This window comes from Culex quinquefasciatus, chromosome 3 (genome assembly GCF_015732765.1).
Source record: "Culex quinquefasciatus strain JHB chromosome 3, VPISU_Cqui_1.0_pri_paternal, whole genome shotgun sequence".
NCBI classification, from domain to species: Eukaryota; Metazoa; Arthropoda; class Insecta; order Diptera; family Culicidae; genus Culex; species Culex quinquefasciatus.
Genome location: NC_051863.1, coordinates 96,491,670 through 96,515,637, shown reverse-complemented (window position 1 = coordinate 96,515,637; position 23,968 = coordinate 96,491,670). Strand labels below are relative to the sequence as shown.

At 49.0% G+C, this 23,968-nt stretch overlaps 4 protein-coding genes across 4 annotated transcripts; 2 read left to right on the top strand and 2 right to left on the bottom strand.

The window, feature by feature from the left end:
• Positions 1 to 3,585: 3,585 nt before the first annotated feature.
• On the top strand, positions 3,586 to 7,067 carry LOC119769120. The gene is made up of 2 exons (XM_038261020.1): positions 3,586 to 3,999; positions 4,197 to 7,067. The coding sequence occupies exon 2, from the start codon at positions 4,458 to 4,460 to the stop codon at positions 7,065 to 7,067; it is 2,610 nt and encodes an 869-aa protein (XP_038116948.1). The 5' UTR covers positions 3,586 to 3,999; positions 4,197 to 4,457.
• Positions 7,068 to 7,407: 340 nt separating this feature from the next.
• On the top strand, positions 7,408 to 9,935 carry LOC119769119. Its single transcript, XM_038261019.1, has 2 exons — positions 7,408 to 7,803; positions 7,887 to 9,935. The coding sequence occupies exons 1-2, from the start codon at positions 7,408 to 7,410 to the stop codon at positions 9,933 to 9,935; spliced, it is 2,445 nt and encodes an 814-aa protein (XP_038116947.1).
• Positions 9,936 to 12,426: 2,491 nt separating this feature from the next.
• LOC119769118 (uncharacterized protein K02A2.6-like) lies at positions 12,427 to 12,951 on the bottom strand. Its single transcript, XM_038261018.1, has one exon. It carries the CDS (start codon positions 12,949 to 12,951, stop codon positions 12,427 to 12,429), a length of 525 nt encoding a protein of 174 aa, XP_038116946.1.
• A 378-nt stretch (positions 12,952 to 13,329) lies between these two features.
• Positions 13,330 to 16,777, bottom strand: LOC119770497 (uncharacterized protein K02A2.6-like). The gene is made up of 2 exons (XM_038265493.1): positions 15,413 to 16,777; positions 13,330 to 15,355 (listed from the first exon to the last, which is right to left on the bottom strand). The coding sequence occupies exons 1-2, from the start codon at positions 16,698 to 16,700 to the stop codon at positions 13,335 to 13,337; spliced, it is 3,309 nt and encodes a 1,102-aa protein (XP_038121421.1). The 5' UTR covers positions 16,701 to 16,777; the 3' UTR covers positions 13,330 to 13,334.
• Between the last annotated feature and the right edge of the window lie 7,191 nt (positions 16,778 to 23,968).

Genomic DNA, 23,968 nt, shown 5'->3' with positions numbered 1-23,968 from the left:
ACAGCATGTGTAACTTTCTATCATTAATTCTCCTAAAAACTCTCACGCTTGCCATGCAAATAAATTAACACAGTAACTCCAAAAGAACATTATTAACTCCAAAATAACAAGTTTTACTCCAAATCAGTACGAAATTCAACGAATTTTACGTTGGGCGCCAAAATGTAGCCGTTGCGATTCGATCGGTTGCAAACGGTGCAGCTTATGCGCCACTCCCGTGAGGGAGACTGCCCGCCATGTTAAATTTGCCCGGTTTGAGACTCTCGAAGAGGTGCTCGGTTGAACTTCTTCCCAGGGAAGAAGCAAGATCGAATCGGCCAGCGTACCAAAGTGACCCACAAGAACGGTACGGAAAGCTCAGCCTCCCGAAAAAGCTCCTCAGCAATCCGCCAGTATAGGACCCCCCGTGCCCGTATGAATCATCATGGGTAGTACCGACACCCGCCACCAGAGAACTTCACGAAGCATGGGAAATACGCAGAACTTTTGCATTGGGGAGGAAAGGACTGGGAACGGACCCTAAAGTGACGGAAGCAGCGCTCCGGATCGACCAGAAAAACTAACACGTGAGCTCATTTTAACTGCAGGGACTTTTATTGAACTCCAAAATAATCACACAAATATTGCAGGTAGGAAATCAAAAAGATGCTCATTTTATTGGACTAGTCTAAGGTTTTGTATTTCATTCATTGTTTCGTCTTCAACGTCTACCTAACCATCTTCCTACTGTGTGCGTTTGCTCTCCCTACTTCTACTGTTTGTTCTTCTGTTACCCCGTGCTTTTGTGCTCAAACCTCTACCAAATCTTCAGCTCGTCAGCTGGAACAGCTGATCGCTGACGTCACCGGCAGTCAAGCGGACTGCGGCAGACAAAAGGCACTAGAGTGCGATGTCGTGGACGTGTGGGGCGAGTCAAAAAGGCCGTCACACTCCGAGCGCATGGCAACACGCGCTTAAACAAAATGGACGCCGTCCATCAAAATGGCGTCCGCTCTACGGCCGCAGCCGGAACGGAAAAACGTTCGTGACGCCTTCTGTGGCCGTCACCCTTCACCCGAAAACTAGAACGGACTCACCGGACTGCTGCTCCTGTTACTTGTTGATGCTGCTGCTGCTGTTCTTTACCGCGTGCTCGCGGACGGCGCGGACGACGCTGCCGATTCGACTTCGATGAAGTTGCGCGGGCCAGGACTTGGCTTTCCGGGCCAGCACGTGGGCGGATGGACCGCCTCCAGACGAGATGTTGACGGCTCGTCTCTTCCGGCGATGTAGTTTGTGCCGGGTCAAAACTTGTCCCACACTCGATGCGGGGCGGTGGTGGACGTGCGCTCGATCTCCTTCTGGTGCTGCTTGGCTGGTAGGGCGAAAGGAAGCGAAGCCAACGAACTTCGCAACGGATTAGCACATGCACGGGGATAATCGCACGGGGTAACGGGTTTTTACCTGATCTCTAGCTAGGCCGCACTAGGGCTCACTTCTTCGCACACACTATCGCACACAATTCTAGCTTCGACGAGATCTAGGGGGGGAGAAGTTAGAATTTAAAGCCTAACCGGAAACACTACCACGCCACTTTCAAACCTCAGGACTGGACAGGGGAACCCGGGATAAAAGTCCGCGCACTCCACACTTCACAAAGGTCTGGGACAAAGTGAACGAGTACTAGGTCCCTCAGAACGGGGAAAGTGGCCCCAGACGTACTTTTGGCACGTCGTTTCCCGGAGATTGCCTCGGGCTTCTTCGGATCTTTAAAGATCTGAGTTCCCGTCTCACTCTAGCGGTCGGCAATGGCTCTGACCGTCCCTTTCCGTCTTCCCGAAGGATTCAACATATGAGCAACCTCCGCGAGATTCTCTCCAGGTCTTAAACTGGTAGCGAAAATTACCAACGATCGTGAGGGCTAACATCACCTACATTGATTACCGTGGTAACGGAGATCAAATTACATTTACAGACGAACGGAAAAACCAAAATAAATAAATAAATAAATGCTAACAAGTGCAACTGTTACACTGTACTAGATTTTTTTGTTCAATTAACATTTGTATTCAACCGCATAATTAGATGTTGTTTTTGGGAAATTTGTCTTTTTTGAATTTTGTCAAAGAACCCAAAATCGGACAAATAGGTACCGTAATCTGGGGTGAATCGGGACTACAGTCTGAATAGGGACAGCAGTTTTAGAGCACTTAAAGCATTTGAATTTGGAAATGGATGTACACATTTTGTTGGCCTGAGTCTGTTCTAACCGAAACCAACCAGAAAAATCAAAATACTGTGCTCCAACATGGTTAAAACTGCTGTCCCAATTCGCCCCATGTGTCCCGATTGAACCCAGTTTACGGTACATAAGGCTGGTACAAATTTTATTTAGAGTTTTTGTTGGTAATACTTTTCGCCAAATCCCAAACCAGCAATGTGAATAAAATGATCAGTGTGAACGGGGTATGTTTTTTGAATCATAAAAAATAACAAAACTTCTATTGCATTATTATTATCATGTCTATAAGAAAAAAGTTTTTGTTTTGAGAATATATGTATAAAAAAAAGTCTGTAACAATATTCATTGTATTTGAATTTGTATTGAATCCCCCCTAAAATGCTACGTCTGTTCTGAATGAAGCCAAAAAGAAAGTTGATCATTCAAGGCCAATACGAACCTTTAAATATGTTGTTTGAAGTGATAAAAATTGTCATCATTTTTTTTCTTTAAAAATGCTATTTCCCCGAACGCGGTCAAGCGGAAATGCCCGGTGCCCTGGAGCGCGCGGAAAATGGCATTCGGGGATGTGGACGATTAGGGGAAATGGGAAATTCGGGTAAATGGAATTCGGGGAAATGACTATTAGGGGAAGTTTTTCGGGGAAGTGGCATTCGGGGAAATGTCCCTTCGGTAATATGGGTTTCGGGGAAATGTCATTGATTCTTAAGGACGTTGCTCACCAATCTGCCTGAAATTCAGGGGTTGTTTGAACTTATATAACTAACATCTGGGCTAAATATGAGCATTCTAGCTCAATGGAAATTGGAAAAATCTGGACACAACTTTTGAACTTTTAAATACCTAAAATAATTAAAATATCTGCAATTAATTTTAACCCTCCAATACAGAAAAGATGATCATGATTTAGTATTCACTACCATACAGTTTCGAGGAAGCATGGTACATTTTACCACATTTGCGTTTACAAGAAAGCATGTTTTTGAGTCAAACAAACCAACTTCTGCCCCGTGGTTTGAATGTGTTGGTAAATTTTCGATCAGAAAGCCTTTTATGAACAGCTGTTTTTAGACATAAAAGTTCAAATTTAGAAACTATTTTTGTTGTTTTGTGTCTATTCTAACTGAAACCATTAAAAATATTCAAATATTGTGCAAAAACATTGCTTAAATCACTTCCCAATTCACCTCATGTGTCCCGATTTGCCCCGGATAATGGTACACATTTAATTTCATTTTAACTAACGAAACAGAAATAAAGAAAAAAAAAATCGTCCTTTCGATTTTGCGCCCTTTTTGTCGTGTTACTCCCCATAATTTTGACACTAGACACCAAAACTTTGGTACTTTTTAGGCTTCAGTGACTGATTGCGCTGCATTGAAATTTACAGTCCACATTTTTCCCAGTGTACCCACACTAACACATTGTAAACCCCAAACCCATCACACCTCAAAACTATGACACTTTGACACTGAAATACACAAGTAAAACCGTTCTTGCACCGAGCAGACGTGTTCCCTTTATTCGCTCGAAACCACGAAAGAATTCGCGAAGTCCGACCAGTGAAAAATTCCCCCGAACATTTTGGTCCTATCGGAACCGGATAAGGACATTTCGCGATTCGGAAGTGACTCGGTTACGCGGATCGGTCGCGAGTGCAAGAAAAGTTCTCGAATTTGCATCACGTGCAAAGCGTGCCGCCATTTTGTACCGTCGCGTCGGTGGTGTGCACAAAGGAGACGTGTGGAAGAAGTGCGAGGCTTCTAGAAGCACGAAAAGTAAATCTGCACCGTGTGCGGAAATTGTCCCGGATCGGCGCTACGCCACCGGACGCATAAAAAGTGAAGTGTTTAAGACGCACCAAGTGCGGAAGATCGCCACGCGGTCATCTACCGGATTGCCGCTACGCCACCGGTCTGGAAGAAAATAGTGACGCACCAAGTGCGTAGGTCGCCAAGCGGTCGTTTTCGCCCAGATTGGCGCCGCGCCATTGGTAGGAAAAAGTGAAGTATTGAAGTGTCGCACCAAGTGCGGTTTGATCGCCACGCGGTCGAGTGTCCCGGACTGGCGCTTCGCCACCGGAAGTGAAAAGAGAAAAAGCTCCGTGCTTGCGAGTTCGTCGAGCGAAAGAAGAGAGGAAAAGCTCCGTGCTTGCGAGTTCGTCGAGCGAAAGAAGAAAAAAAAGTGTGAGGTTATACGTAACCTAAAGTGAGAGTGCAAATGAAGAAAAAGCTAAATGAGTGAACAACAAAAGAAAGTAAAAGAAGAAATCAGTGCTACTCCAAGAGTAACGAGAAGTGTAACAAGGAAAAATCTGCTAGCGGCGTTAACGGGATCGGGCGCCGATCGTGAGGACGCTGTCACGACAGTTGAAAAAGCTGTACAGTTTCCAGAGCCGTTGCTACCTGCCGGAAGCGCCGTGCTGAGTATTGCCGAACAAAAGGAGTTGGATCGGCTGAAAAAGGAACGGGAAAAAATGGAGCGCAACTTGGAGAACCTGAGCGATCGTGTGGACACGATTAAGCAGAAGTTGTTCCGCATGAAGGAGGCGCTCGGGACGATGGACAATGTGCACTACCTCAACCTACAGTTGCAAACACTGCAGCGCTGCAACGAGGAATTCGACACGCTGCACAGCGAAATCGTCGCTCTCGTCAAGAAGGAAGACAAAGTTAAGTGGAACCAGGAGTACCTGAACTTCGAAGCCCTACACGGTGAGTTGTACGTGAACGTGCAGACAAAGATCGCCAATCTCCAGAAAGCTGATTCGAACCGGGCTTTGACATTGAACGCCAGCGCGTCAGAGTTCCTCCCGAGAACGCAAGTAGTACAAAACGTCCCCCACCTGAACGTGCCGTTGCCTTCCTTCGACGGAGCCCCAGAGAATTGGTACGCATTCAAATGCATGTTCCAAACAGTGATGGGTCGGTACCCCAACGAATCGCCAGCGATTAAACTGTACCACCTGAAAAACTCTCTGGTAGGGCGCGCTGCGGGCAAGATTGATCAAGACGTGATCAATAATAACGACTACGAGTCGGCATGGCAACTGTTGGAAGACACATACGAAGACGAGCGCCTAATCATCGATACCCACATCGATGCGTTGCTGGATCTTCCAAAGCTGACACGAGAGAACGGTGACGAGATGCGAAAACTGGTGGAGACTTGCACGAAGCATGTGGACGCCCTCAAGAATCGTGAACTGCCGGTGGAGGGCCTGTCGGAGATGATTCTCGTCAACCTGATCAGCAAGCGATTGGATCGAGAGAGCCGAAAGCTGTGGGAGACGTCGCTAGTTCGTGGGGATCTTCCGTCTTTCGATGACCTAATCGACTTCCTCAAGGATCGGAGCCGAGTTCTCCAAAGGTTGCCGAGCAACGCCAGCACGAGCCAGTCACAAGCGGCACCGAGAGCCCCTGGTCAGCAGCAGGTAGTGGCGAAGCCCAGGCAGACGAAGCTGTTCGTGCAAACCAACAAGGAGTCTTGTCCGTGCTGTTCGAGCTCGCACCCCGTCTTCAAGTGTCCCGAGTTCAGGAAGCTGCCTGTTGGTGAGCGGTTTGAGAAGGTGAAGAAGGCAGGTATGTGCTACAACTGTCTTAAACCTCAACATCGTGCCGACGCCTGCGCATCAACTCAGCACTGTAAGACCTGTGGCAAGCCGCACCACAGCCTCCTCCACAGCGAGCGCCCCGAAAATCCCAAGAAGCATACCGAACCAGACCAGCCGAAGAACCCAGTGGACGCAGAGAAGCAAGAAGAAACACCAGCTGCTCCCGAGCAGCGCACAGTGAGTTGCTGCACGCAAACGCAAGCGGCCCAGAAGCAGATCTTCCTGTCTACTGCGAAAATCGTGGTGTTTGGTTCCGGCAATGCGACTACGACCTGTAGAGCGTTGCTTGACTGCTGTTCCGAGTCCAACATCATCACGGAGAGGTTGGCCAGAAAGCTGAACATGCAGATGCTGGAGATGAAACCCCCGATCACGATCTGCGGACTGAACGGGATGAAAACGACGGCGAACAAGATCGTCCAGACGAAGGTGTCGTCGCGAGTCGGCGATTTCACTGCCGTGCTCGACTTCATCGTAACGCCCTCGATCACCGAGTTACCAACAGGTAAGGTAGAAACCCATACTTGGCCCCTCCCTGCTGGCATTGAGCTAGCTGACCCCACATTCAATGTTCCTGACGACGTCGACGTGATAATCGGCGCTGAGCTGTTCTACGACGTCCTGAAGAAGGGACGTGTGAAGATCGGCGGTGACTTCCCGACACTAGCCGAAACAGCATTCGGGTGGGTCGTCAGCGGTCCTGCGCGGACCAAGCTACCAGCTGGGCAGAGAAGAGTCTGCCAACTAGCCACCACGTTCGAGGACGTCAACCGTACTCTCTCCAAGTTTTGGGAGTTGGAGTCAGGGTACTTCTCCAGCAAGATGACCGTGACGGAACGTGCGGTGGAGAAGCATTTCGAGGAGACGCACTGCCGCAACGCCGAAGGACGGTACGTTGTCCGACTACCGTTCAACGAACTCAAGAGTCAACTGGGCGACTCGTACGAGAACGCCAAGCGTCGATTTGGGAGGCTGATGGTTGGCCTTACCAAGAACCCATCCAAGCGAGAAGCCTACACGCAGTTCATGAAGGAGTACGTGGCGTTGGGCCACATGAAGGAAGTGAACCACAGCCCGGAGGAGGGCTACTTCCTACCGCACCACGCGGTCTACAAGGAGGCCAGCTCAACGACAAAGGTTCGAGTGGTCTTCGACGCCTCGGCGGCGACGACAACGGGCGTGTCCTCAACGACACCCAGCTGGTGGGCCCGACGGTGCAGAGCGACCTGGTAACGATCATGCTGCGCTTCTGTACGCATCAGGTAGTGCTCACAGCGGACGTACCTAAGATGTACCGACAGGTACAAGTGCACCCTGACGATCGAAAGTACCAGCGAATTCTGTGGCTCAACGACGCAAACGAGATGGCTACTTTTGAACTAGCAACAGTCACCTACGGCTGTTCGAGCGCGCCGTACCTCGCCACGAAGGCGTTGACGCAGCTGGCCTCGGACGAGGCGGACAAGTTCCCGAAAGCGGTTCGAGTAGTCAAGGAGGATAGCTACATCGACGACTTTCTCACCGGCGGAAAACGGCGGCTGACGTCGTCGAGATCTACGAGCAGCTGAAGGACATGCTGAGTCGAGGTGGATTCGGTGTGCACAAATTCTGCTCCAACAGCGCCGAAGTCCTGAAGCACATCCCGGCCGAGCTCCAGGAGAAGCTGGTAGACTTCGAAACTTCCGAGATCAACGACACGATCAAGACGCTTGGGCTGATCTGGAATCCGAACTACGACTACTTCACCTTCAACGTTCCACACCTGGTGCTCAAGGGAAGTCGGCCCACAAAGAAGATCGTGCTCTCGGAAATTGGAAAGCTCTTTGACCCACTTGGTTTTCTGGGACCGGTGGTAACGAAGGCGAAACTGATGATGCAAAAGCTTTGGGAGCTAAAACTTGGTTGGGACACCGAGTTGCCGGACGAACAGATGCAGCGGTGGTTGGTGTTTCGCGAACAACTCGTGCTTGTGCGGAATATCAAGAAGAGGAGATGCGTCATCCCGGCTGACGCCAAGAAGTTGGAGCTGCTTGATACTGCGACGCCTCGAAGGCGGCGTACGGAGCGGTCTTGTACGTCAAGAGCGAGCTCAAACACGGCACGATCAACATTCAACCGGTGTGCAGCAAGTCACGCGTCGCCCCACTGAAACCCACGACGATCCCTCGACTCGAAGCATGCGGAATGGTGGTGCTGGCAGAGCTGACACACAAGACGCTGGGAGCCCTGAACGTGAAGTTCGACAGAGTGCGCCTTTTCTCCGACTCCATGATCTGTCTGAACTGGCTGAAAAAGTCCCCGGCGCAACTGAACGAGTTCGTGTGCAACCGAGTGGCCACAATCGTCGAACTGACCCAGAACTACGAGTGGGGATTCGTCCGATCGGAGAACAACCCCGCTGATTCGTTGTCACGAGGCCTGGACCCCGAGGAACTGATCGACGACGAGCTTTGGTGGGACTGCGACCCAAACCAGCGACAGCCCAGTGACACCAGCGAAGCCGAGGTTCCTGAACTGGCTGATGAAGATCTCCCGGAGCTGCGCAGTGCGAAGGTCGTCCTTGCTGTAACCGTGGAGAAGCCGTGCACCAACTTTAATCGCCTCAGCAACATCAACCGACTGTACCGCGCGTGGGCTTACGTGTGGCGGTTTATTGAGATCACCCGATCGAAGAAAAGGAATCCTCCCAGCAATCCGTTGACGGCGAGTGAGTTGTCCAGGGCAACCACAACCATCGTCAAGATCATCCAGCAGGAGGCATTCACGGAGGAGATCAAGCAACTGCGTACGGGACAAGCGAAGCGGAACAAGCTGTCGAGTCTTGCGCCCTTCCTAGATGGCGATGGCTTGATTCGAGTTGGCGGGCGATTGAAGTACTCGAACATTCCCTACGCCGGCAAGCACCAAATCCTGTTACCCGAAAAGCACCCGTTCGTCACTCTACTGGTTCGCCACCTGCACGAACTGAACCTGCACGTAGGACAAAACGCACTAGTATCGATGATCCGCCAGCAGTACTGGCCGATCAAAGTGAAGAACACGGTCAAGCGAGTCACCTTCGACTGTGTCATCTGCTTCAAGCACAGATCTCCACAAGTACACCAACCGATGGGTGAGCTGCCAAGCTACCGTGTGACACCCGCGCCAGTGTTTGCTTCGACCGGTGTGGATTTTGCTGGACCCTTCACACTGCGAGAGAGTGGCAGAAAGCCGAAGTTCTACAAAGCCTACGTAGCAGTGTTTGTGTGTATGGCGGTCAAGGCGGTGCATTTGGAGCTGTGCACGGATCTGCGGACGGAGACGTTCCTGGCAGCACTGCAGAGGTTCACCAGTCGACGAGGCCTCCCATCGAACCTGCACTCCGACAATGCCACGACATTCGTCGGTGCCAAAAACGAGTTGGCCGAACTGCGGGAACTGTTCGAGAACCAGGTGCACAAGGACAAGCTGGCCGACTTCTGCAGTTCGAAAGGCATCACCTGGCACTTCATCCCACCCCGTAGCCCTCACTTTGGCGGGATATGGGAGGCAGGAGTCAAAGCGATGAAGTACCTGCTCAAGCGCGTCGTGGGTGAAACACGACTCACCTACGAAGAGATGACGACATTCCTGGCCCAGGCTGAAGCAACAATGAACTCTCGTCCGATGTGCCCCCTCTCGGACGACCCAAACGATTTGCAGGCTTTGACGCCCTCCCACTTCCTGATCGGGCGACCGGCTCACGCCCTACCAGAGCCCTCGTACGAGCAGGAGAAGATCGGCAGGTTGTCCAGGTGGCAGCACGTGCAGTACATGAGAGAGCACTTTTGGAAGAGGTGGTCTGCGGACTATCTCCACACGTTGCAGCAGCGGCAGAAATGGAAGGACGGCGTGCTGGACATCAAGGTTGGAGCCTTGGTGTTACTGCGAGAAGAGAACATTCCACCCCAGCAGTGGAAGAAGGGCCGCATCACAGCCACACATCCCGGCGAGGACGGTGTGGTGCGTGTGGTCACCGTGAAGACGGCGAGCAGCGAGTACAAGCGGGCAGTGACCAGGATCTGCCTGTTTCCGGATGTTGACTCTAACGACCCAACGGGGAGTATGATTGCGCTGCATTGAAATTTACAGTCCACATTTTTCCCAGTGTACCCACACTAACACATTGTAAACCCCAAACCCATCACACCTCAAAACTATGACACTTTGACACTGAAATACACAAGTAAAACCGTTCTTGCACCGAGCAGACGTGTTCCCTTTATTCGCTCGAAACCACGAAAGAATTCGCGAAGTCCGACCAGTGAAAAATTCCCCCGAACAGTGACATTGTATACAGATGACAGCCGAAGCATCCCCGTGATTTTAACAATATTCGCTTCGCCGTGATCCCCGTGATTTTAACAATATTAAAGATGGAAAAACTCAAATTCAAATAGTAAATGCCAAAGTCCCTGAATGAAATTCCTGGCAACACCTATGATTCGAATTTTGATGATTACCAACACTAATGTCACTGATGCTGGTGTTAGTACGTGTGAAATCAAACGAAAATTTGCTCGCGAAAAACTTCGATTCGCAATTTTAGGACCACGATTTTCGCGGATTTCGCGAGTGTTGTGAATATTGGTGGTAATCATCCGGTTCTCCAGGCTGCAGTACGTCTAGGGATTGCAGTTTTATTGAGGTAAGGCTAATAAAACGGCATTTTGGAGCTGTTTGTTGGTGGCGAAAATTTTTTATGGCGAAAACAAAGTGCTGGAATAAAGGCTAAATTTATGGAAAATTTAAATTTGTTGACCTGTTAAAGCAAAATTTTGAATTGTCGAAAATGTGCCGTACACAGTGATTATAATATGATGCATGCTGCGTGCTTCTTATGGGAAGAATTTTTAATATTTCTGTAAGCGGTATAAGCAGCACCGACGGTAAAGCGCAGGCCGATAACCCCTCGTCACAAAGCAACTACATCTTCAGCCCTGGAGCTGACAAGCCGAGTCATCGACGATCGAATCGGCTAGCGAACGTCAGATGTCAGAAGCAACATCACTCAAAGTAGACCCGAATCGGCACCTGGTACATGTGGCTTTCTCCTTTAGGGATTTTGACGTAGACTACGTCTTTGTCGAAGGTACTGGGGTGCCATTCCAAAAAACCCGGGCCGAAGGCCCTGGTTAACTGCGTCATCCGTCAAACGCTTATATCTTCCTTTCCTCTAATCGAATCGACACGATTTATGTTCCATTCGATTCGAAAATTATTCAGCAATTTGCTATAAAACTTTCATTGTTGGCTAAATAGTTTAACAATTGAAACAATTGAATGTTTTAAAATGTTTTCAAAATGCAGAGATTTTGCAAGCAAAATGAGCGCTTCCCACTCACGGACGGGAATGTCAAGTACCTATTTTGAGGGGAAAATCATCCGAGCAACGCGACCGAGTGTCGGTCGCGAAAAAGGAGGGGAAGTAGTGGGCCGAATCATATATAAGAAAGTGCGCCAGTTTTCATTCCAACATTCACGTCTCAGACGTCGGACCGGCAACTGCAGCAGCAGCAGGAAAGCTCAGCCCAGATCAGCAGCAGGAGAGAGACCAGAGCAGCAGCAGCAGGAGAGAGGGACCAGAACTGGAAAAGAAGTGCGCATCGCCTTCTCGTCGTCACCTTCAGCCAGTTGCCTCTCGATGGCCGGACCGTTTGGATCTTTCGTGGTTGCCGTGGTTCGGAGTTGCTTCACTCCCGGCCCTCGTCCCACCCGGGACGAGGCATCAACAAGATGAGGCGCGCGCCTGCTGCCTTCCGCCGAAAAGCCTCTCGTGGGTCAAGCCGTGGTTGTGAAACAATCAGGACATCCAACTAGCTCGTCGCATTGGCGGTGAGCGCTTCTGAAAGAGTTCATCTTGTCCAATTCTAAACTATTGAAAGAGTTGCCCTCATCCCTCGTTCCACCGGGGACGAGGCAGCGAGCTAATTTAAATTTAAATTTCAGGAACAAATTTTGGTCTTCGGGGGCGACGGAATGCACAGCTTTCTGAGGCTGCTTTCGCCCCCAACCTCTCTGCCCTCCCCCCATTCTGCTCTTAGCATTCTTGCAAAAATTCATCTAATGCTCTCGTTTATCTTCAAAATCAATAATTATGTATTGATTCATGCCTAGAAATGCTAAAAGTTTATTAATCTTTTAAATCATATTGAAAATTTCAAATAATTACATTTTTTCGAAAGTGTCGAAAGTTAAACAATTTGCTACCCGATTTGATTCTCACCAAACGCACACATAAACTTTACGTAGTCTACGCCATTCCGGTTATGTCTGTGACATAACTACTTTGACTTTTTTGTTTAATTTAATTACCTTTGCAGCAATTAGGAATAACCCAGACCAGCTCAGGTTACTGTTGCAATGTGCAAACAACGAATGATACACGCGAGTGGAGACAAATAATTAAGCATTTATTGTAGTTCGTTAAATTTATTAAAAGTTATGCGTGTGTCTTCTTGAGCTCGCGGATTATGACAACCGGTTTCCGGTCGTGGATGTCAACAGGATGACGACAAGTGTCGCTCATCCAGGGTCGCATCCAGGGTTGTTCCTAGGGTCCAACACCTCCCTTTTAGGTGTAGAAGTACGGGTTGTACCTCTCCGGCATACGACGAATCCTAGTGGACCGGCGAAGAACCGACGGTGGTCGAACCCTGGCCCGACGTTGCGGTGGTGCAGGCGGCACCTGCTGTTCATCCTCGGCTACTACTGGATCCTCGATGATCTGGAAGTCCTCGAGCAGGATGTGCAGAGGTAGCTTGACCTCCGACTCAGCTTCTTCCGGATAGACCTCGACTTTTGAGCCCCCCCGAGCACGGAGTTGGTTCGTGTGAGACCTGATGAGCCGCTTCTTGTCTTCCAGCCAGATGTTGTACATCACGTTGCCAACGCGTTCGATTACTGTGCCAGTTTGCCAGACCAGCTTGCCGTGAACGAATGTGCTTGCGTGAACCGAATCGCCTTTGCCAAATTCACGCTTTCGTGCCCCGTGCCGTTTGTTGAACTGCTCTTCTTGCCGCTGGTTCCTCTGCAGCGCAGCCCGGTGTTCCGACGGTGGTTTGAGCAGGTCCAAAGTTGTGCGATGCTTCCTCCCCATCAAGACTTCAGCAGGTGACAGTCCATCAGGTGCTGACTTGTTAGGAGTGGCACGGTAGGCTGACAAAAAGATTTGCAGCGAACGTCCAATGTCATGCCCAGCTCCTGGCATGATCTTCCTCAGACTCCTTTTTAGCGTATCCACAAACCTTTCGGCCTGCCCGTTTGACTGGGGATGATACGGGGCTGTGCGGATGTGGATGATGCCGAGCGATTCGCAGAATTCCTTGAAGAGCGAGCTAGTAAACTGCGTACCGTTGTCAGAAACAATCGTCTCTGGGAGCCCGTAGCGAGCGAACGTTTCGAAAAGCAGATCGATTGTTGTCCTCGCTGTGATGGTTGGTGTCTTGAATATTTCAGGCCACTTGCTGTACGAGTCCACTATCACCAGAAAGTAGTGACCCTCGACAGGACCAGCGAAATCCACGTGGAGGCGCTGCCAGGATGCTCTGCTAGGGGCCACGACGACAGCAGAGTTTTGGTGGGGGCCTTGGCCACCGCAGCGCAGGCGTGACACGAACGAACGAAGTCGTCCACGTCTTGATCCACACCTGGCCAGTACACGTGACTTCGCATCACCTTCTTCATGCGTTCTTGACCTGGGTGTCCTCGATGGAGAGCCTTGAGCACCTGCTGCTGGTACTGCTGGGGAACAACAACGCGGTCAGCCAGCATGAGACACCCTTGAACAACGGAGAGAGCGTCTTTTCGCGCGTAGAACGGGCGAAGTTCAGCATCGACCAGCTTGATTGCCCCGGGCCAGCGAGATTGGACATGCTTGATGACGTCTTGCAGTAGCTTGTCGTTGCTTGTGGCCACTTGTAGGTGCTTGAAGGTTACTGGCAGGATGTTGAGTGCTTCGTCCATGGCCGCTGCAAGTTCGTCCTCGAGCTGGATTGCGGCGATCACAAAATCCTCGTCCGGTTTGATCCGCGCGTCCATCAGTCTCGAGAGCATGTCAGCATAGCCAAAGTCTTGCGTTGAGATGTGCTCGATGTCAAACTCGTAGGACAGCAGGATCAGCGCCCATCGCTGAAGACGGTTGGAGGTGTGAACCGGGATTCCCTTCTTGGACCCGAACACGGCGACCAGCGGCTTGTGGTCGGTGTGAAGTGTGAACCTCCGTCCCCAGATGAAGCGATGAAACTTGGTAACACCGAAGATCAGCGCCAAAGCCTCCTTCTCAACTTGACCGTAGTTCTGCTCGGCCGACGTCAACGTCCGGGACGCGTGACACACCACCTTGATCGAGCCGTCATCGTATCGATGCATTAAGCACGCGTCGACACCGTAGTTGGACGCGTCAGCGGCGACGATAGTTTCCAGCTCAGGGTTGTAGTGCGCCAAAAGCAGGTCCGACCGGAGCAGGTTCTTGAATTGCTCGAACGACTCCTGGCAGCTTTCGTTCCAGTCCCACTTGGCATCCTTGCGCAGCAGAGCATCGAGTGGGTGTCGGAGGTCGTGCATGTTGCGAACAAACTTTCCGTAGAAATTGATCGCACCGAGGAAGGAACGCAAACTGCTGACATCATGCGGGGGTGGCATGCGGCAGATGGTGGACGTCTTGGACGGGTCCGGCCTGATTCCTCGGTTGTTGACGATGAATCCCAAATAGGTGATCTCCGGCATGAAAAACGAGCATTTCTCGATGCGCAGGGTGAAACCCCACTCTTGGATGCGTTCCAGGACCTTCAGCAAACGTGAGCGGTGTTCTTCTGGTGTTCTGCCATGGACGAGCACATCGTCGAGGTAAACCTCCACTCCGGCGAGGCCAGCGACCATCGACTCGACGATCTTCTGGAAGGCGCCAGGGGCTGACTTGACACCGGGCGACAAGCGGTTGAACTCGAACAGGCCCAGGTGAGTGTTGATCGTCAGGTACTGTCTGGACTCCTTCTCGACGGGCACCTGCAGGTACGCGTCCGACAGGTCGATGTGCGTGAAGATCTTGCTACCCGTAAGCTTGGCAAAAATCTCCTCGGGCAATGGCAGCGGATGTTGGTTTGGCTGGATGAGGCTGTTTAGTCCAGTCGAGTAGTCCGCGCACACTCGCACTTTGTTTGGCTCACCGTTGACGGACTTCTTCTTGACGGCAACGATGGGGGCAGCCCAGTCCGAAAACTCCACCGGCGAGATGATGTCCAGCTTCTGGAGGCGTTCTAGCTCGGTTTGGATCGGCTGCAGGGCGGCAAACGGCACGGGTCTTTTGGCACGGAACACTGGCTGAACGTCTGGCAAAACGTAAAGTTTCACTTCAGCCTTCTTGCAGCATCCGAGTGAGTCGGAAAACAGCTGCGAGAACGAGGCTTTCAGCCACTCCACGTTGTCCTTCGATGATGTCACCAGGTTGCAAATCGTGCTCAAGGGGACATCCCACAGGTTGAAGAGATCGATGAAGTCGAGGCCTAAAAGGTTCAGATCGTTAATGTTGGTCACGTAAACTTTACCTGAACGATGCACTCCTTTCAGCGTGACGTCACAGACGATCTCGCCGATCAGGTCCAGCGGCTGTCCGGAAGCAGTCCGAGCTTGCTGCGACGGTGGCTCCATTGGTGGTCGTCCGATGCGGTTCCAGCTGGCTTCCGTGAGGACGGTGATGTCGGAAGCACAGTCCAACTGGAGTTGAAGCTCGACGTGATTAATCACCACGGTCACAAACTTTCGGTTGCGGTGAACAGCTAGCTGTCTCACGTAGATCCCCCTGGTGTGCACTGGCTGGCTGGACTTCTCGCGACGCTTTTTACCTGGATTCGACCGCACACACTGGCAGTACCCGTCCTTGTGACCGTCCCGGTTGCAATCCCGGCAGAGATGGTTCAAGTACTGGCAAAACTCCACGTAGTGCAGCTCGCCACACTTCCAGCACGGTGTTCGTGGTTTGTTATTGTTTTTGCTGCTGCCACCACGACTGTTGCTGCTAATGTGTGGGTTGTTGTTGTTGGAGTTGTGTGGGGAGCGCGATCGTGTTGCAGCGGACTTCTGATCAGCTGATGAGTGTCGTGTGCTGTCAGAACGGCCGTGGGTGATCGCATTCACCGATGACTTGTCACTTGAGACCTCCACAATAGACGCATCTTTGCGGAGATTGATGATGCGATGACATTCAGCAGTGAGGTTGTCCAGGGTCATGTTCGCGTTTCCTTCCAGCTTCGCCAGCAGAGATGTACGAATCTCAGCGTCCTGCTTGTTGTGTAGGCCACACACGAATATGAGGCACTTGAATGCGTCGACGCTGCACTGGGCCACACCGAAATCCTCGCAGCAGCGGTTCACCTGCCCGGCGTACGACTGGAAGTCGACCGAGGCCCTCTTGGTCAGCGTGAGGCAGTGGTACCGCTTGGAGAAGAGAGAGACGTGAGCGCCGAACAGCTTCGTCAGGTTGTCCACAGTTTCGCTGAACTTGTAATCCCTCGTCATCTTCGGCAGAATGTGGTTCATGTACTCTGCGTGGGTGGCGTCGCTGAGTTTACGAAGCAGGAGACGAACACGGGCAGCATCGTCCAAACCGGCAGCGTCACACTTCAGGGTATCCTCATGGCGGGCGTACCAGTTCTCGAATGTGAGGTTAGATTCCGGATCGTAGTGGAACTCCGTCATGGAGTTGGCAAGAGCTTCCATACGAGCATCCGTCGTCGACGTACCAGGCGCGGGCGTCGTCGTTGGTGCCGTCCGGGACATGGCCAGTTCGGTGATGAGCTTCTGCTGCGACTCCATCAGCTGCTGGAACATCGCCTTAAACTCCTTGTCCATCGTGCTGCGCGTTCGTTTCGCGGGTGAAATTGCGGGGTAATTTCACTTTCCTCGTCGCCAAAATGTTGCAATGCGCAAACAACGAATGATACACGCGAGTGGAGACAAATAATTAAGCATTTATTGTAGTTCGTTAAATTTATTAAAAGTTATGCGTGTGTCTTCTTGAGCTCGCGGATTATGACAACCGGTTTCCGGTCGTGGATGTCAACAGGATGACGACAAGTGTCGCTCATCCAGGGTCGCATCCAGGGTTGTTCCTAGGGGTCCAACAGTTACAATTAAGGCCAGCGTGTTTACCGGGCAATTCGAGGCGCGGATAGAAGAACCGCTCGCACGATAGGGTAAATTTTCTTACTCCAAGTACCCGATAAGATTATACCTAATTGATACTAACACTAGAATTGTAAATTTAGATTGCCACAAATTCCCTCCCAACTGGTCCGCATATGCTCCATTCAACCGGATCTCGGAATCGACTCTAGCTAATCTAGTGCTCTGTTGAATCCAACAAATATTTTGAATGTTTCGCTATTTCCACGATCGTTAATAGGGCACACCTCGGTTTATGCCATCGACCTGCACGAGGGTACGAGGGAAAACTAGATGTGAGTTCTAAACCTATACTAAATCTAAAACGGATCTAATAAAATAAATTTTACAGCTTTGAGCTGCGCCAGATCAACCGCTGCTTCAAGGAGTTTGTACTCATCCCAACAATTTCTAAAACGTTCTATATTTCCACTGTTTAGGGTGGAACAAAAAAGCATTATTTTTAGGGTGGAACGGGACAGTTTTTCTACCATGTTTTTTCGCCATATTTGATGATGGCACGTTACACCTTAACATAAGGGGTTTGCTTGTAACCACCACGACCCACTGAGAATTTTGGCTCGAGCCTCGACTCGATTCAGTCTCGATCTCGAGCTCGAGCCAAAATTCTCAGTGGGGAGTTATCGCAATTCTACGAAAAAAAGTTTTGAAAAAGTTACATTTTGCGTTTCTCTTTGTTTCGTTGTTCGTGTCTGTCGCGGGGAGGCTTGTAAAATGTCGACCAAAAAAAACTACCGTCACATGCAAGCAGACCGTCGACGCAACACGGACAAAGAGAATGTCGCGACAACCGTCATGCAACATCTTCGATTCGCACGTCACCACTACGGTCACGACTAATTGCTTCGCATGAACGTCGCGCGACGATCACAGCTACCCTCTGTGAAGTTCATAGGAATGACCATCATGTGCGACCATCATAGCACAGTATGGGTATACAAAATGGTGATTTTTCACCACGGAACATACCCGCTTAGCTTCAGTGTTTATGGTTGACTACTCTGCTGTTATGTTAGGATGTTCTGGGTCATCCAAGAACTTCCTGGAGTTAAGATCTGTAGGTCTACCGCCGTAACAAGCTAGAGGTCGGAGATTTTTGTGCATGGATCATACCCGCATAGCATCAGTGAATATGGTAGACTACTCTGCTGTTATGTTGGGATAATCTGGGTCATCCAAGGATCTGTATGATCTGTAGGTCTACCGCCGTAACAAGCAAGAGGTCGGCAATTTAGGACTATGGATCATACCCGCATAGCATCAGTGAGTATGGTAGACTACTTTGCTGTTTTGTTAGGATGTTCTGGATCATCATCATCCAAGAACTCCATGGAGTTATGATCTGTAGGTCTACCGCCATAATCAGCAAGAGGTTGGCAATTTTGGACCATGGATCATACCCGCATAGCATCAGTGAGTATGGTAGACTATTCAGCTGTTATGCACAGAAGATCTGTCGTCCAAGAAATTTCTGGAGTTATGATCTGTGGGTCTAACTTCGTAACAAGCAAGTGGTCGGTAATTTTTTACACGGATCATACCACAGAGGTCGCCGGTTAAACTCCCACGGCGGGGTATTCGACGCCTTCGCTCCGTGCCATACCTTCGTACATTTAGGAACCCAGGGTGGCGAAGTTCTTGTAGTGGTTGGTACTAGCAATAGTGGCCGACAGCTGTAAAGTCAACTTCGGGTATGATCCTTGGTCCAAAATCTCCGACCTCTTAAGGTTAAGATTTTTTATTTTACCCTAAGCAAAGGGCAACGCTTCTTTGTGTAAATATGGGTATTCGGCGCTACCCATGCCATACTCTAGTACACTTAGGAGCCCAGGGCGGCGAAGTCCTTGTAGTTAAAAAGGAAGACACTAGTGGTTGGTACTAGCAATGGTGGCCGACAGCTATAAAGTCAACTTCGTTTAAGGGCAACGCGATTTCTTAATTTATCATGCTAATTCTTCAAGCCGAATGAGTACAGAAATTAACAGTGCGAGGAAAAAGCTACCGCACATCTGGCGCGCCGGTGAATCGAACCCCCCCTCTTGCTTGTTTCGGCGGTAGACCTACAGATTGGATGACCCAGAACAACCCAACATAACAGCAGAGTAGTCTACCATACTCACTTATGCTATGCGGGTATGATCCGTAGTCTACCATATTCACTGATGCTATGCGGGTATAATCCATGCACAAAAATCTTCGACATCTAGCTTGTTACGGCGGTAGACCTACAGATCATAACTCCAGGAAGTTCTTGGATGACCCTGAAACTTCCTAACATAACAGCAGAGTAGTCAACCATAAACACTGAAGACTCACCGGTCTTAACTCCAAGAAGTTCTCGGATGACCCATAACATCTAAGAACACATTGATATAATGTTCAGCACCAAGACCCAGGTAAGTTCTTCTTGATTTGCTGCTAATTTTTTTTTTCAAATTTACGCGATACCAACAACCACCCCCCATTCCTTTGTGGACCACCGATCAGTGAGGCACTCCTGGATATTAGCTCCTGAAAAGTGCTTAAAAAGTGCAAAAATGCCTCACGGCAAGAAATAGAGGCGGTCCTCACCAGCAGGATCGGCAGATTTGAAGAAGCTAAAGAATGCCGAAGCGCTACCTGCAAAGCCAGACAGTTTGAGCAAGGACGCTCAAAATTCGTCTGGAAGCCAGTTCGCTACCTTCCTTGTGGACGTGAGCGAGAAGGAAGAATTTGAACGACGGGAAAAGTTGCCACCCATTTTTGTGAAAACATCGTCATCGGATTCGGTGCGAAAGTGGCTGACCGGGTTTATCAAATCTGGTGCTTTAAGAGCTTCCATTCGCTTGTGTGCTGATGGACTCAAAATTCTGCTACCTAGCAGAAAGGATTACAACTACGTTCGGGATTTCCTGAACAACACAAAGATTGAATACTACAGTCATGACGATCCAGGTAAACGCCCCATGAAACAGGTCCTCCGAGGCCTGTACGACATGGATGTGAGTGTGCTGAAAGAAGAGCTCAAAACTCTTAAGTTGAACGTGATCGAAGTCCTCAAGATGACGAGACACAACAAGGACATTTAGTATCGTGAAAAATCACGGGGATGCTTCGGCTGTCATCTGTATACAATGTCGAAACGAAACTAAACGAAACTATTGGCACTACGCCCCCCGGGGCATGGCCTTCCTCTAACGTGGGATTTCTGCTCCAGCGCCTCTGACGAGACAGGAGAAACCGGGACCGACGTTTTACTTCACCATCCGATAGAAGCTCAGTGGATAAGGCGGGAATCGAACCCGCGTCTCATAGCATCATCGGGATCGGCAGCCGAAGCCGCTACCCCTGCGCCACGAGACCCACCGTATACAATGTCACTGAAGCCTAAAAAGTACCAAAGTTTTGGTGTCTAGTGTCAAAATTATGGGGAGTAACATGACGAAAAGGGCGCAAAATCGAAAGGACGATTTTTTTTTTCTTTATTTCTGTTTCGTTAGTTAAAATGAAATTAAATGTGTACCATTATCCGGGGCAAATCGGGACACATGGGGTGAATTGGGAAGTGATTTAAGCAATGTTTTTGCACAATATTTGAATATTTTTTAATGGTTTCAGTTAGAATAGACACAAAACAACAAAAATAGTTTCTAAATTTGAACTTTTATGTCTAAAAACAGCTGTTCATAAAAGGCTTTCTGGTCGAAAATTTAGCAACACATTCAAACCACGGGGCAGAAGTTGGTTTGTTTGACTCAAAAACATGCTTTCTTGTAAACGCAAATGTGGTAAAATGTACCATGCTTCCTCGAAACTGTATGGTAGCGAATACTAAATCATGATCATCTTTTCTGTATTGGAGGGTTAAAGTTGCAGATATTTTAATTATTTTAGGTATTTAAAAGTTCAAAAGTTGTGTCCAGATTTTTCCAATTTCCATTGAGCTAGAATGCTCATATTTAGCCCAGATGTTAGTTATATAAGTTCAAACAACCCCTGAATTTCAGGCAGATTGGTGAGCTCCACAACGTCCCTAACAATGGGCTATGCCCTGTTCGTGGACTCTTAAGGTTTCCCAACAACATGGTTGAGCTCACATATTGGTTTAACCGCCTCAAATTATAGATTTAAATTGACATCATGATGATCCGTAAGTTCATTTGCCAAATAAGAATTTGCGGAAGAAATTTCAGAGGATTTGAAAAAGACACCTGCTGGGAAGCTTTGCCTGAGACCTGATCTAGGACCTGATGCTAAACATATATTGTTGTTGGCGGCATTTTTGGTTTATTTTCATGAAAAGAATCATTCTGAGCAGCTACAGGATTGATTTTTCCAAAAAAAAATAAAAATAAATAAGATTTATTATATTTTGATTTGTGACCCTCTGAAATGTTATTCCCGAAACAGCGCCACCAAACATTTGGTGGCGGCTTCAGCAAGCTACGTCAGTATCACTAGAGATCCTAAATAGGGGAGACTGGACGAAGTGAATTTGACGTACCCAAACAAACGCGAGTTTGACGTATCCAAACGTGCATTTGCCTTTGCGCCCAGCAAAACTTATCAGTGTTGCCAAGCTCAAAACATACGTTGCCAGATCGATTTAGCAAGCTTAGACCAGTCTCCCTATTTAGGGTCTCTAAGTATCACGGGCCTGGTTAAAATGGATTAAAAACGTTTGACTCTTGTTGTAATTTATTAAAAAGACTATTATCCGGAATAAAACCATAATAATCAATTAAAAAGAACTCATAACAAAAGTTTTTTTTCTCAAAATTCTAACGTGCTTGGCAACACTTTTCTTTGACACGCCACGCCATCTGACCATCTGACAGTTCGATTTGTTTGCATTCTGCCAGCTGTGCTACCGTGCAAAATACATACCGTTTCATTTTGTTTACAAATTTGCTGTTTTTTACGAAGGCGGAACTGCTACCAGAACCGACTCGGAAAATCAAGACCAAGCCACCGCCGTAAAACCACGTCCGGTTCTTCTCTTTCGAACCAGTGATGAGAGTGTTGGTCGCGGAGTTTTTTGTGTTCAGAAGTTAGTGGTAAGATTGTTAAGAAGTTGCTATTATAGTTCATGTTGATTATTTTTCTCTCAATTCACATTCCCACAGGAAAACAGACTCAAGTGAAAACTCAGGAATGTTGGTTCTTCGTGGACACCGTGCTGGTCTAGGTGCTGCGGACCACGTATCGGAAGAGTTCCTGCTGGATTCACTGAAAGCGAACGCAATCAATCATGTTTGGAGAAGTGGCGTTTGAAGCAAGGCCAGAGATTTGGCAATAAAAGTAACGATTTATTCATAGGTTAACTATTTCAACAACTTGTTTTACTTTTTTAGCACTGCTCCGGCTCTACTGGCAATAAAATGTAAACGGCTTACCGTGGAACTGACCCTTCCAGATAAAAGCCACGGGCAACACACGAATCCTACACTTTTGAAACCTCACATTTAATCGTTACGGCAAGCCGCTGCGCACCAAGTGCTGGCTCATTTGGTACAGTTTGGCAGTTGCGGCCGCCTTCTCGATGACCTTAGAATCAAGCTTAATCTCTTTCAACGAAATCACGCGTTACGTGGCAGTGAAGTGGACCGGGAATACTTCGTCGTCGGATCCGGAATCATCGTTATGAAACCAAAGCTCTCTTCGAAACTGGTCAAAAGATGTCAGTCTTGGAAAAAATACATAAAATAAAATCAGCTGACAGCGATTCTAATCAAGAATAATGTTAAAATTTCATGTTTCTATCTGTGTTAGAATAAAGTTTATATTCTCTAAGAAAAAAAAACAGTTTAAAAGTTCAAATTGATGAGAGAAGAAATCGCAATCATGTTTTATTTAAGACGCGACGCAAGTACCAATAAAAACTGTTTTTTTGTTGTTTACGATTGAGCTAAAATTATTTTACATTGCAATTGGTTTAAAATTATGTTCAAATCATTGTTGGGGAAGATGACTAACAAATACAAAATAGTCATCCCATCTCCACAAGACGAACGAATAACGAAGAATGAATTACAATAACAAAGACGATGAGAACAGACTAAAATCGTGGGTCATGCATGTTGACATCTATCGCATGACAACAATAGTTGTCATCGATGAGCCCAGCAGGTATGCACTGGCAGTGTTGCCAGGGCACTGTTCCAGTTGTCCCAACATCTCCCCCTTTAAGTGTTGTTGCGGTTGAGTCACTGGAGCGATCCTCGGAGATCGAAGAACGTCAGTACTGCTGCTTCACAGGGTTGCTTGGAGATGTGGTTGCTGCTACCAGATGACGTTGATGCAGATCCGGATTACGGCCGGACCAGAAGCGACAATGACGGCCCTTGAAGAGCGCAACTCGGCTGTGCTGCACGGACGTCATCGGAGCTTGTGATGGAAATGACGTTGATCTTCGGGCGACGAGCAGTTATTTCAGCGACACCTGCTGTTGGTTGGCCGTGCCGCGACCTAGAACTTCACCACGGTCGCGCCTCGGCTGAGGGACCGCACGTTGATTCGATGAAGTTCGACTGCTGCTAATGAGTGGATCAGATGTGGATGTTGTTGTTGTTGCATGCGAAGAGTCCGATCACAAACTGCAGCATTTGTTTTCAGTGCCTCTTTTCCTCCTCTTTCGATTTTTTTTATGCAGAATCTCATGGACGGTTGAAGTGCACTGACCCGGCTTACCTTGATGTGAGCCGGATTGATGATGGTGCTATGATGCACTGTTGTGACGTCATCGGGTGCCTTCGACACGTGGGATGCATGTTGCACGTGTCCTTTGCAGAGCCGCTTAATGACGTCAGCACACCCAACCTTACCGTCGACGGCGAGAGTGTTGATGAACGCCATCGGACTTGTTGGATGATGCGCCGGGATGATGTGTTCCGGCTGAACGCCCTGCTTCACCCTTGTTTCCGTGCAGTCTCCGCGGGTTGAACTGCAAGCGGAAC